Genomic DNA, 13362 nt, shown 5'->3' on the forward strand with positions numbered 1-13362 from the left:
CACAGGAGATGTGGGTTGAATCCCTGGATCGGGAAGACCCACTGGAGAAGGAAATGGCAACCCATTCCAGTATTCTTGCCTGGGAAATCCCATGGACAGAGGAGCCTGGAGGGATACAGTCTTGTGCTTAGTCACTCAGTAGTGTCTGATTCTTTGCAACCCTTTGGACTGTAGCCTGCCAGATTCCTCTGCCCATGAGGATTCTCCAGGCCAGAATACTGGAGGGGGTTGCCATGCCCTCCTCCAGGGGATCTTCCCGACTCAGGAATCAACCTCAGGTCTCCTGCATTGTAGGCGAATTCTTTACCATCTGAGCCGCCAGGGAAGCCCAGGCTACAGTCTATGGGGTTGCAAAGAGTTGGACATGACTGAGCAACTAAAGAGCAGCAGCAGCACATGACTTGCAGGATCTTAGTTCCCTGACCAGGGATTAAACCCGTGCCCCAGCAGTGAAAGTGCTGAGTCCTAACCACTGGACAACCCGGGAAATCCCTCTGCCCTGGTGCTTTACAGTACCTCGTATATATGGGTGACACAGCGTTTCTCTAGCTATATTATAATTGTTCACTTATTTCTCTGCTACAATTACTACTATTCAAATCATGTTGCTGTTGTTTAGTTGCCAAGTTGTGTCTGACTCTTGTACAACCCCCTGGACTGCAGTCCCCCAGACTCCTCTGTCCATGGAATTTCCCAGGCAAGAATACTGGAGTGGGTTGCCATTTCTTTCTCCAGGGGGTCTTTGTTACCCAGAGGTCAAACCTGCATCTCCTGCATTGGCAAGTGGATTCTTTACCACTAAACCACCAAGGAAGCCCATTCCTACTATACACACCACCTATTTTTTTAGGACACACTTTGTGTCAGAGTATTCTATGTTATTTTTAATTCCTACAGCAACTCTGCAAGGCAGCATTCAACATCCACACTTTAAATATAAAGAGGCTGAAGCCCATAGAATTTAATACACTTGCTGAACATCACACAGCCAGATATGGTAGAACTGGGACTGAATCCCACATTTGCCAAAGTTCATACCCTGGTAATGCTAACAAAAGGGCAAGGCTTGACACAAGCCTTCCTATCTAGACATAGGAAGGACTGTATGCAATGTCCTATAAGCTTTCTGAGCTAAGGACACAAGAAAAAAGACACATTTAAAGATGAAACGGACAGATAATACACAGGAATAATAACGAAGAAGCTACTGCAATAACCTAGAAACAAGATGAAAAAACTTTAAGACGGGGAAGATAGATTTGAAAGATATTTATGAAAATATAGCTAAGACTCGGCATTTGGCTGGTCATGGTAGATAAGTAAAAGATGCCCTCAAAGAATTACCTTTAAATGATGAAAAGTTAACTAATAAATGCACCTTTGATGTACAAAGTGGAAAAGGATAATATTTATGATGGAAATTTCCACTTTGGGATTAAGAAGACGTAAAGGTGCTTAAGGCAAGATGTTGAACAGGCAGCTGCCTGTTCTACAGAGACCAGAGGCATGGGACATGGAACATAGGACAAGACAGCAGGAGAGATGAAGGCAGAGGTGCTGATAAAGCCACAGGATGGCTGATCCCTCCAAAAAAAGAGAAAGAAGATATCCAGGGCTGGAAGGCTGAGGGTCTAACCTTGAAGGACACTCAACTATGCAACAGGAAGAAAAAGATGACTATCAGTGTCAGAGAGGGCACTCACAATAGCCACCAGGAATTCGCACTGGGACAGGGAAGCAATAATGGAATAATAATTGTGGCTAACTTTTACTGAACATTTACTAGTTGCCACACACTAGTATACCTTTTTTTGGCATATACTCAGTAATTTAATCTTCAGAACCTCCAAACGGAATATGGGACTTCTCAAGTGGCTCAGTGGTAAAGAATCCACCTGCCAATGCAGAAGACACAGAAGATGTGGGTTTGATCCTTGGGTTGGGGAGATCCCCTGGAGGAGGAAATGGCAACTCACTGCTGTATTCAAGGACCCTTATTCAACGGACATGAATCTGAGTAAACTCTGGGAGAGAGTGGAGGACAGAGGAGCCTGGCATGCGGCAGTCCATGGGATGGCAAAGAGTCGGACACAACTTAGCAACTGAACAACAACAAAATGGAATACACTATTAATATTATCAGACTTCCCTTGTGGCTTAGCTGGTAAAGAATCCGTCTGCAATGCAGGAGACCTGGGTTCGATCCCTGGGTTGGGAAGATCCCTGGAGAAGGGAAAGGCTACCCACTCCAGTATTCTGGCCTGGACAATTCCGTGGACTGTATAGTCCATGGGGTTGCAAAGAGTTGGACATGACTGAGCAACTTTTATTCATTCACTCATTAATATTATTAATGCAATTTTGCTGATGAGAAGACAAAAACCAGAGAATTTAAGTAACTTACTTAAGACCATATAATTGGTAATTAGTCAAAGCTGGGTTTGAATTTAGGAAACCTAGGATCCTAGGTCTCATTCTTCTACATGTATACATCAAGACTTCTAAAAGGGTAGAAAAACTAACACTAAAGTCATATCAAACCACAAGTCACATTTCAGAGCATTCTGTGCTCAGCTAAACATGCCTGGAGCAGCTACTATTGATCTGTAAGAACACAGAAACAGACGAGATAAAGACTGACTCTTAAGGAGCTGGTGAGAGACAGATAAATAAACCAATTATTTAAAAAGTGATAACTGCTGTGTTAATATTTAACATTCTCTCTCTTTTTTTAACATTCTATGGGAGCTCAGAGAAAGAAATAACAAATCTTCTTTGGGAATGAAGCTCAGCCAGTTAGTGGAGAAGGTGAGTACTGAAGAAGGGTGGATATTCACCTGGAAGTGAAGAGGAACTCAAGACACAGGTGCAACGTGGAATTATGAGGAATCACACCACACTCAGGAAATGATAACATACCACTCCCGGGTGGGAACAGAGACAGGAACACATAGACTGAGGATAATTCTGAGGAAAAGGACTGAAATACAAGCTAAGAATTTAGCCTATATTTAATAATGTGTCACCAAAAAACCTCTGGGGCTTTGCACACGCTGTTTCCTAGAACTGCTGCTCCCCACACCTCACCTTCTCCCTCTTCACCTACTGGCACCTACCTCACCTACAGACCCCAGCTTCAGCATCACTTCTTCTGATAGCTGTCCCTGCATAGGAGGTCACATGCTCCAACAACTCCTTTGACTTCCCCTTATTCTATTTCAATAACCACCAATTTTACTGTAATTATCTACCTACTATCTGTATTTTTCACTAAAATCTCTGTAATTCAGAGCTATTCTGATTGTTCACCATTGTACTCCCAGTGCTCTACTCAACTCAAAGCAATTAGTAAGCACTCAATAAATAGCTGATAAAATGAATATAAAAATAAGATTTCATATCCTCTAGCATGAACTTCAACTCAACAAATATTACTATTATATAAAAGCATGAACTTCAGAGAGTATGTGAGAAGCGGAAACTTGTAATCCCCACTCCTTGCAGAAATGCATTTCAATCCTGTTGGGAAAACAAATTAATTGTGTGACACAAGCTCACAGTGACAGACACTTTTCATTTATACACTGCAAAACTGAGTTGTGCTCCAGGGAGATCATTAAGAAATGCCAGCACATTTATCTCCAGCACAGGATGAAATATACAATCTTTGACTCAGAATTGTATGTTTCAGAAGCAAAACTGTTTTAAAAGAAAATGTGTGACTGAGTATCTGCTGGAGGAATTTTGCAGATAAAACACATCAAATTCCTGGGCTGCCAAGAGAAAGGATGGCAATTCAGATGGACACATAAAAGAGAAGCTCATGCGGTGCTACAGATAATGGTATCCTCAATGAAGAGAAAGGGAACTACATTTGAGCTAAATACAGGGCAATACACAGCATGATCAGAGAAAGAGCATCAGTGGCAAAAAGTCAAGAAGTACAGTATGCGAAGCCAGTGGAAGGACCTATCGATATATGCCTTAGTGTAAAGAAGACTTGGGGATGACACACCTCTGTCGTGTTGTGGAGACTCCATAAAGATACCTGTCAGTCTTCAGGTCAGCTTAAGAGAAGTTGATAGCTGCTATTCATGTCGCCCAACATCCCTCTTTCCAGAGGGAAATGAAATGTCATTTTCCTGTGATGGATGCTTCTGGTAAAGGTGGCAGTCACAGGGCCTCATCTCTGCCCAGCAACCATATGTGTCAGCCCCACACCATGATGATTAGTCAAGAGGAGAGTGTCTGGCTCAGGCACAGTCAATAGTCTTCAATGAGAAATAGCATTTAGGTTTATCTTCTTTGGATTCATGAGGTAAGGATGCTTTAAGACTCATGCTGCCTACAGCTATTCTTCAACCCAGCCTGAGAATGAATCCAACAAGTAAACAGCATAGGGACAGAGAGGGACAGACACAGAGAAATAGAGACACAGAGAGAAGGACAGAGAGAAAGAGAAGGAAAGAGGAGACAAAGGAGAGCGAGCAGAGATACCGGGAGAGAGCTAGACTAGATGATAATGGTCAAACCCTGCAGAGCCATGTCTGAAGCCTGACTTTTCAGCTACAAATCAATCAGTTTATTTTCTGTCACACAATAATGAAAAAGACCTTACTAAAATATCACCCGAGAAGCAGGTTGGTAAAAACACTACCCTCAGGCAATTCATTAGGACATATAAAGAGAAAGCCCTCTTCAAGGTCTTATTTAAAACATAAAACCATTGAGTAAACTAAAAATACATTCACATAACAAGTATGCTTATTGCATTGAAATGATCGGCGTTTAGAGGGGACTATTATTTACAGTTGTTAACTCTAGAGTATACAGTTGTGGGGGTGGAGAGGAAGAAATGGGGACATTTTTATGTTTTACTTGTGAAATAATGACTTTTTTACAATGCTCAGATAGTATTGTTATGATATTTTAAAACTATAATGATTAGAAAGGACCTTGGTGAACGAAATCAAACACAAGGTCATGAACTGGAGTTGGACGAATGAAGATGAAGGTGAGGGTCATCGTGAGGAAGAATCTGCTAATAGGAGATGGTGAGGGCTCCCCTGGGGGGAGACTTTAGGGCATTTTGTGAGCAAGCAGAGAACTCTTTGGTCAGAAAGATGTCCATGCTCCCCACCTTGTTCTGACCCCAGAAGGAACTTCTCACACCTATGTCAGAATGTTCTCAGAGATTTGAGGAATGTGCTATCCGAGGAGCATGTCCAGCTAAAAGCCCTCTGTGGACACACTTACAGTCAAGAAGTGTTAACTTCCAATAAAGAGAAAACTGAGTGCATATTTCAGAAATTAGTAAAAATGACCAAGATCCAAATGACCATCCAGCCTAGCCAACACTACTCTCTACTGCTCCCAGATAACCATTTTAATAGTTTGGTACAATTTCATTCCTACTTTCTCTCATACACACTAACTCATGTACACCCAGATACAAACATCTACATATTTATTTTCCAAAAGTGAAATTACTCTAAACATTAAAGTCTGAAACTTTCTTCCCCCCCTACACATAATATACCAGTGATATCTTTCTAGGACATCACACATAACTCTTTCTTATGGTTTTAATGGTTGCATTATATTTCACTTTAAAAATTAGCATTTTATTACAAATACTTGGTTGGTTTTAATTTTCACAGTAAACCTTAGATTTAAAACAACCAATTATACGTAAAGCTTTAATGCTGTTTTTGACCTCCCATGACCCATATTATGTGATGCATGTATTTTAATCATATTTTGGAAATTATTTCTAATGAGTCAATAAACTTTCATTAACAGGTTTCAGTCCTCAAAGCACTAGGAAGCACAGTGGATAGAGAAAGATAGCTAGAGTAATGCATTATATGTGTGTATATATATATATATATAATTTTAACTTTTTATTTTATATTGGAGTATAGCCAATTAACAATGCTGTGATGGTTGCAAGTGCACAGCAGAACAACTCAGCCATACATAGGCATTTAATAATATATTAATGGAGTCTTGCATTTTGCTTTGATACAGAGGTCTACCATCTGGGTGGAATTAGGAATCAAGGTGAGCATTCTTGGTCGAGAGGCACTACCTACATCAGTCACCCCAAAGACTCAGAGCAGCTTTAGAGAGGACAAGACATCCTGCTAGATGTCACTTGGTGAGCAGTAATATCACACTTCGCTGAGACATTCATTCTGTACTTCAGCCCAGCCTGCCCCAGCCCAGTTGTAATGGCTGGGAGGAGCACAGCAAAATAGAAGCTAGATACAAATAAGATCCCACTCTTTCAGGCTAAACTGTCCTGTAACATCTAGAGTGAACCTTCCAGCTCAATGAGAATGTCACTCTTGGGACAGAAAATGATGGGAGATAAATGGCAAGTTTCCAAGACTCTCAGAAGAAAACAAAATCATTTGACTTCATTTATTAATAACTTATGGTATTGGAGTTTCTGACGTCCACTCTCAGAGAAAGAAATGGAATTATTGGCAGCACTGTTCAAAAAGAGAAATGTGCTGAACATTCCATTTGTTCAACGGTATTTATAAAATTCCTAAATCAGTATTTATGTAATTACTGGTTAACTGACAGTCTCCCAAATAAAACGTAAGTTCTGTGAAGGCAAGAGCTTTGTCCTTACTCATACTCTTGCACTTTTTCCCATGGCAGGGGGACAGAGACATTTAAGAGAAAAAAATGAAAGAAAAATCAGTTGTGGTTTTAATCACAATTGCACTAAGTTTTTAAAGGAGAAGACTGGATCTGACCAGCTCAGAGAGGACTTCTGCAAGAAGCAGAGGATTGAGCTAAAATGTGAAACATATGCAAGAGAGGAGGGAGCAAAGGAGCTTTGTGGGCAGAGGGATGAGCCAAGGCCCTGAGGTGGCTGAGTACAGAGCACTAGAAAGGTCAAGAGTGAGGCTGGTGAAGGGCATCAGGAGCATAAAGTGGGGCTGGACATATAGGTAGCAAATAGATGATGCAAAACTCTACAAGCCAAGGAGTTTGGTCTTATTTTTGGTGCAATGAATAGCCATTGAAGGGTTTTAAGCAAAAGAACAACAGGATAAGAGCTGCAGTATTAGAAGAGAGCTTGTAAACACTGAGTGGATTAGAGGGGATAAAAGGAATGTGGGGAAAATAATTAGGAGGTTGTTGCAGTGATATCCAAAAGACAACAATAGTCTGGACTAGAATGACAGAGATGGGAAGAAATAGACTCAGATCTGTGATGGAAGGAAAGTAAATAGGACTTGTCATTACTTAAATGCAGTGGATAAGGAAAGACCACATTAAGAGTAACTACCTGGTTTCTAGGTGTGGCAGCTGCTGGAAAAGCTACTCACTGAGAAGGAGGTCCAAGTTTGGTAAGAAAGACCATGGGTTGTATGGACAGAAACTGAAATTAGCATCCACTAACATTGAGGGCTGTGCCAAGCTGGGTCAATGCTATGCTTTAAATGGATCATCTAATTCATCCTAACTGCCATCCTATAAAATAGGTGCTGCTGCTCCCATTTTTAGAGATGAGAAAACTGAGATTTGGAAAGGCTTAGTAATTTATTGCCATTCTCAGAGCTAAAAATTGGCTGAGCTGGGATGTGAACCTGGATTTCCTTGGTCTAAAGCAGATGGTTCTTAATTACCAGCCCATACTGCTTCATGACAACTGAGGTCTACTTAGGAAAAAATTCATGGTTTCAAAAGGGCATGATACTTACCCTAGAACTCTGAAGCCAAACCTTCCTCGGAAACCTTCAGTTTTCCTCTCCAGGCCTCCCAGAACAACTGTCCACATCAGCAAGATGATTCTACACTTTCTCCCATCCTTCACTCCCCACCCACTCAGGCTTTTGGCCAACCTTCAAGGTTACCTCCAGTTGCCCTCATCTCCTCAATTTTGCCTTCTCTGAATTAATATGATATTTTCAGTCTCACCACTTAGTTTGGCAACACTTACATGAGGGCTACCCTGCAGGATGTCCATATATTCTCAGCTTCCTCACATTTTATTTTTCCTATTGTAGATTTTTTTTTTAACAGTATGTACTGACTGTCTTATAAAGCCTTTCAAGCACTGAAGTCAGATTGTCGTAAATAAGCTAATAAACACAAAAACTGTGACACTCTGGTTCTGGCGGCCAACCAACAGCTCTGCTTTACCAATGTTATTATCTCTAGTTGTCGAGTGGAATCTCATTGCATTTAAATTACACACATTCATCTATATATTCTTGGCAGAGCAAGAGACAGAGAACATGCACATTTTAAACAGAGCAGGCCATTATGCATGCCATTCTAATCCATAAACACGTGTCCCATAAAATAGATGAATTAACTGATTTGAGTCCCTAAGGATCTTTTCCAGTATGAGTAATTACCTGGACAAACTCTGATTTTAGTGTATAAAGGTATATATTTTAGATAAACCACAATCTAATTTTAAGTCAACTATTCTTCCTATTGCTCTATTAAGGAACCTATCCTAGTGACCTATCCCAAGATTAGGGGGAAAGTTGGGTCTCCTGGACTAATAAAGAGACAGTAAGAGATTGTCCCTGGCAATTCTGATAACACAAGACTTTCACACCATACTTTCTTTTGGGATCTACCCCTAAGATATGACTACAGTGATGGCAGTATATGTTCGGTTAATCATCTGACTTTTAAATTGTATTCTCCCTTTATTATTGAAAATAAATAAGCAGGAACTAGAAAATGAAAAGTGCTGATACAACTGATAAACACATGTCTCCAACAAATGAGGCAAAGATCGAAATCATTAGGCCTCCTGAAGTCAAATGTGAAAAAAGAAGAACCCAGCTATGCAAAAGGAATGGAATTCTAACTTGGGTCCAAAAAGCAAACAATTATTAGGGATTTTATAATCACCTTTGATTTTTTGGAAAAGAGCCTCCCCGGTCACAGGCACAAATCTAAATATGCACATAAAATTATGATACAGGTGCATTATCAGAAGGTTGTATTCAAACAGAACATTATCACTCTGAACTACCCTGCTGCCTACTTGGCAGATAGGTTAATTCTTGCTTCTCAGCATCCTCAGGATTTTCTTCGTGCCATCAGCATACAATTTCAGGCTTACCTATGGGAAACATGGTTGCCGGTACCTATCACTATTTAGACTGTAAGCTCCTTGCAGGCAGCTTCTAGGCCTTACTCATCTCTGTGTCTGCAGTGCCTTAGAGAATGCCTGAGTAAAAGAGGGTGCTGTACAAAAGCCGGAGAGTGAATAAATAAGTGAACAGCCAGATTTACCTCTCTGAGATTCATTTCCTCTTATGAATCAAAGAAGAAAAAAGACACAGCCCAATGGCCATCAGGTTGTTGTCTCCAGTACGGAGCTACACTTTGTACACAGTTCTGGCCTTACCTATCCAGAGAAATGCAGCACAGGTGAAAAATCGATGCTGTTGTGAGCAGGACATCCAGAGATGTCCGGACAAGGCAGAACATCTCCCCGTAAATCCAGATGTCTTGAACCAGCTCAATGGCACCAAAGGGCATCACCAGCACTGACACCAGCAGATCCGCAAAGGCAAGAGACACAATGAAATAATTGGTTTTTATTTTCCTGTGGGTGAAAAAGTGTAAGGGAGGAGGCAATGGGAAGGATGAAGGAAAGAGGTTAGGGGAAAAGGAGCAGGGAAGAAAAGAGAAGGAAAAGGAAGCAAAGAAATAAGGGAAGAAGGGAGGAAAGAAAAGGAGAGAAAAGTCAGATGTGCAACATATGCTGTGAGATTCAGTTTCCCCATCTGTCTTGTGTGTGGTCCAGTCACTTTGGACTTCTCCAGACCCCTGGCACCATAAGTCCTCTCTTGCCCTCGTCTGTGACCACACTGGCCTGACTTGAGCTCCCCCATGCACAGAGACCCTCCCGAGGGTCTTTATGGGGTGTTTTCTCTCCCTACTGTTGGCCTAGCTATACCCTACCAACTCGTTGAGCCTGGTTTAGTCATTCCCAGGAATCCCTCCCAAGGTGCCCCCCTCACAAAGAGAGTCAAATTCCACCATCTTCTACTTTTAGACTGACTACCATGTGCCTCACATTTGTCACAGTGCTTAGAATTTCGTTTTTATGTTTTCTTGATTAGAGCATGTCTTACTTTAAGAGGAAGATAGCAACAGATGGGACAGAACTGAACCTTTCATCCCCTTTTGTGGCCTGGTGGATCTTAATCTAGGCTGCACAATAGAATCACCTAGTAAATGTGTCTAAATATCAATGCCCAGGTCTTGCCCTGGATCTATTACTTAAGGGACTCTGTGTGATGAACCCACTTACCCACCCCTAAGTTCACCAAATAAAATATACGGCACTCAGTTAAATGTGAACCTCAGATACACAACAAATAATTTTCTAATATAAGTACATTCCAGATATCATGTCAGACACACTCCTGCAATACATTAGTAATTTTAAAAGAGTCTTTAGGTGATTCTAATTGCAGCCAAGGATGAAGTGGAAAGAGCAGAAGACCAAGGTTTAAATTCTAGATCAGCCACTAGTCAGCTATCCTTTTGGGGCTTCCCTGGTGGCTTAGATGGTAAAGAATCTGCCTACAATGCAGAAGACCCAGGTTCAATCCCTGAGTAAGGAAGATCCCCTGGAGAAGGGAATGGCAACCCACTCCAGTATTCTAGCCTGGAGAATCCCATGGACAGAGGAGCCTGGTGGGTTATAGTCCATGAAGTCACAAAGAGTTGGACATGACTGAGCGACTAAGCACACACACAGCTATCCTTTCTTTGAATCAGTTAATAAAGTGAGGAGGTTAGATATGCTCTCAGACATTACATATAGTGATCACAACTATTGCAGAAAAAACAACATAGGAAAAAAGTCAGGATGGAAATGCACTTACATGCTTATACTTGTTATGTCAGAACTATGAGATTATATGTGATTTTTTTCCCCTGCTCCATCTTCCAAACATCATTGCCATGTATCTTTTTCCCTTCATAGCTATAAATTCTAGTGGAAATTATAAATTCAGACTCCAGTTCTCCATGGAGAGCCCCAAACTCCACCCAGGTTTTCTCATGAGGTTGCCTCACATGACTCACCTGAGCTGCCTGTCCCTGCACACAGCCACCATCACCAGCAGGTTCCCCAAGATAGCCATCAGGATAACTGCTGAGAGAAATGTGAGCAGCACGACCTTCTCCACTGACCTGAAACCCGCCTTGGAACTGGAAGACACACAAACACGAAGAACTGAAGGAAACTCTTAAGACACAAAAAGAAAATTAGTTTTTTCCTTCATTCATTTTCAGAAAAGTAACTTCACTGTCGAAGCTGCAAACACACATGTATTGTACACCTAATACATGCCAATGTTTGCACTTGTCACTTTACATGTTATTCTGGTTAACTCCTACATAATGAGAAGGAGGAGGCTCAGAGAGGTGTTAACTACCCTGAGATTGCACAGTAATTCTCTATGAGAGAACTTGAGGCTTTCCTTCAAGAGCACTGAGCTTAGCTTGTGCTCAGAAAGCTTATTTGGTTGATTCTTGTTTGGCACACCAACACAGCTAGGTTGTAAGCTCCATGATGCAGGGACATTGCCTGTTTTCTCCATTGACAATTCAATTTCAATACATCATTCATATTTAGTGAAAGAAGGAATGATGGCATCAAATGAGCAAATGAAGGTAACCTGAACCAGTAATATGTGTGAACACAAAGGCCATCTGTGTTCAGTACCTCATCCCAGTCCACACAGAAGCTTCTGTGTGCAGGTGGGCTGTCCAAGGACTAGGTCACGGCTTGAAGGTTGTTTGTTCCTAAATGGCTGACTTGGACAAACTGTTCTTGGATTATGTGAAGCCCACTGGAAATACAGAATCCATCAATAAACCCAGGGATTCCTTTCACTGCCTTGAACTACATTTCTTTTTGTGCCCAATACAACAGTTCAAATTTGAGCACTTGTGAATTTTAGCAACTGATTCATTTCTATAAACCCAGCCCTCCTAATGTCAATTCAACATTCTGTCTTACTAACTTGGAAGTGAGTGTCCCCTGTCGATAAAAGCACAATAAATGCAGATTGTTCAGAAGCTGCAGGGAAATGTTTGCTTTTTAATATGTTTTTTAAAATGTTCTTTTTAAATGAAGTTTCAAAGGATCTTAAAACTTTTAGACCCAAACACACATTTCAATATGGAGAAACTAAGACTCAGTGAGAGGAACTGAGTTGCCAGAGTGTGTTAGCATCTAGACCAGGAGAAGCTAACTCTGTTAGCCAGTAATCCAAGTCTATGCCCTGACCAATAATGCTGAAGAAGCTGAAGTTGAACGATTCTATGAAGACCTACAAGACCTTCTAGAACGAACACCCAAAAAAGATGTCCTTTTCATCATAGGGGACTGGAATGCAAAAGTACAAAGTCAAGAAATACCTGGAGTAACAGGCAAATTTGGCCTTGGAGTACAGAATGCAGCAGGGCAAAGGCTAATAGAGTTTTGCCAAGAGAATGCACTGGTCATAGCAACACCTTCCAACAATACAAGAGAAGACTCTACACATGAACAACACCAGATGGTCAATACCAAAATCAGATTGATTATATTCTTTGCAGCTAAAGATGGAGAAGCTCTATACAGTCAGAAAAAACAAGACTCAGGGCTGACTGTGGCTCAGATCATGAACTCCTTATTGCCAAATTCAGACTTAAATTGAAGAAAGTAGGGAAAATCACTAGACCATTCGGGTATGACCTAAGTCAAACCCCTAATGATTATACAGTGGAAGTGAGAAATAGATTCAAGGGATTAGATCTGATAGACAGAGTGCCTGAAGAACTATGGATGGAGATTTGTGACATTGTACAGGAGGCAGGGATCAAGACCATCTTCAAGGAAAAGAAATGCAAAAAGGCAAAATGGTTGTCTAAGGAGGCTTTACAAATAGCTGAGAAAAGAAGAGAAGTGAAAGGCAAAGGAGAAAAGGATAGATATACCCATTAGAATGCAGAGTTCCAAAGAATAGCAAGGAGAGATAAGAAAGCCTTCCTCAGTGAACAGTGCAAAGAAATAGAGGAAAACAATAGGATGGGAAAGACCAGAGACCTCTTCAAGAAAATTAGAGATACCAAGGAAAATTTTCATGCAAAGGTGGGCACAATAAAGGTCAGAAATGGTATGGACCTAAGAGAAGCAGAAGATATTAAGAAGAGGTGGCAAGAATACACAGAAGAACTATACAAAAAAGATCTTCATGACCAAGATAATCATGATGGTGTGATCACTCACCTAGACCCAGACATTCTGGAATGTGAAGTCAGGGGGGCCTTGGGAAACATCACTAGGAACAAAGCTAGTGGAGGTGA

At 41.1% G+C, this 13362-nt stretch overlaps 1 protein-coding gene across 7 annotated transcripts in view; it reads right to left on the reverse strand.

The window, feature by feature from the left end:
- The window catches only part of HTR4 (5-hydroxytryptamine (serotonin) receptor 4, G protein-coupled), a 194573-nt gene that overhangs the window by 77452 nt on the left and 103759 nt on the right, over positions 1–13362 (reverse strand). For 5 of the 7 annotated variants that reach the window (XM_010850501.1, XM_010850499.1, XM_010850500.1 and 2 more), the window contains 2 exons: positions 11092–11217; positions 9398–9598 (listed from right to left, as the gene is read on the reverse strand). In XM_010850501.1, coding sequence (XP_010848803.1) covers positions 9398–9598; positions 11092–11217 — 327 coding nt within the window. Of the gene's footprint in view, positions 1–9397; positions 9599–11091; positions 11218–13362 lie in introns of those variants that run through there. The other 2 variants (XM_010850504.1, XM_010850503.1) reach the window with 2 other exon arrangements.

This window comes from Bison bison, unplaced genomic scaffold (genome assembly GCF_000754665.1).
Source record: "Bison bison bison isolate TAMUID 2011002044 unplaced genomic scaffold, Bison_UMD1.0 scf7180017864291, whole genome shotgun sequence".
NCBI classification, from domain to species: Eukaryota; Metazoa; Chordata; class Mammalia; order Artiodactyla; family Bovidae; genus Bison; species Bison bison.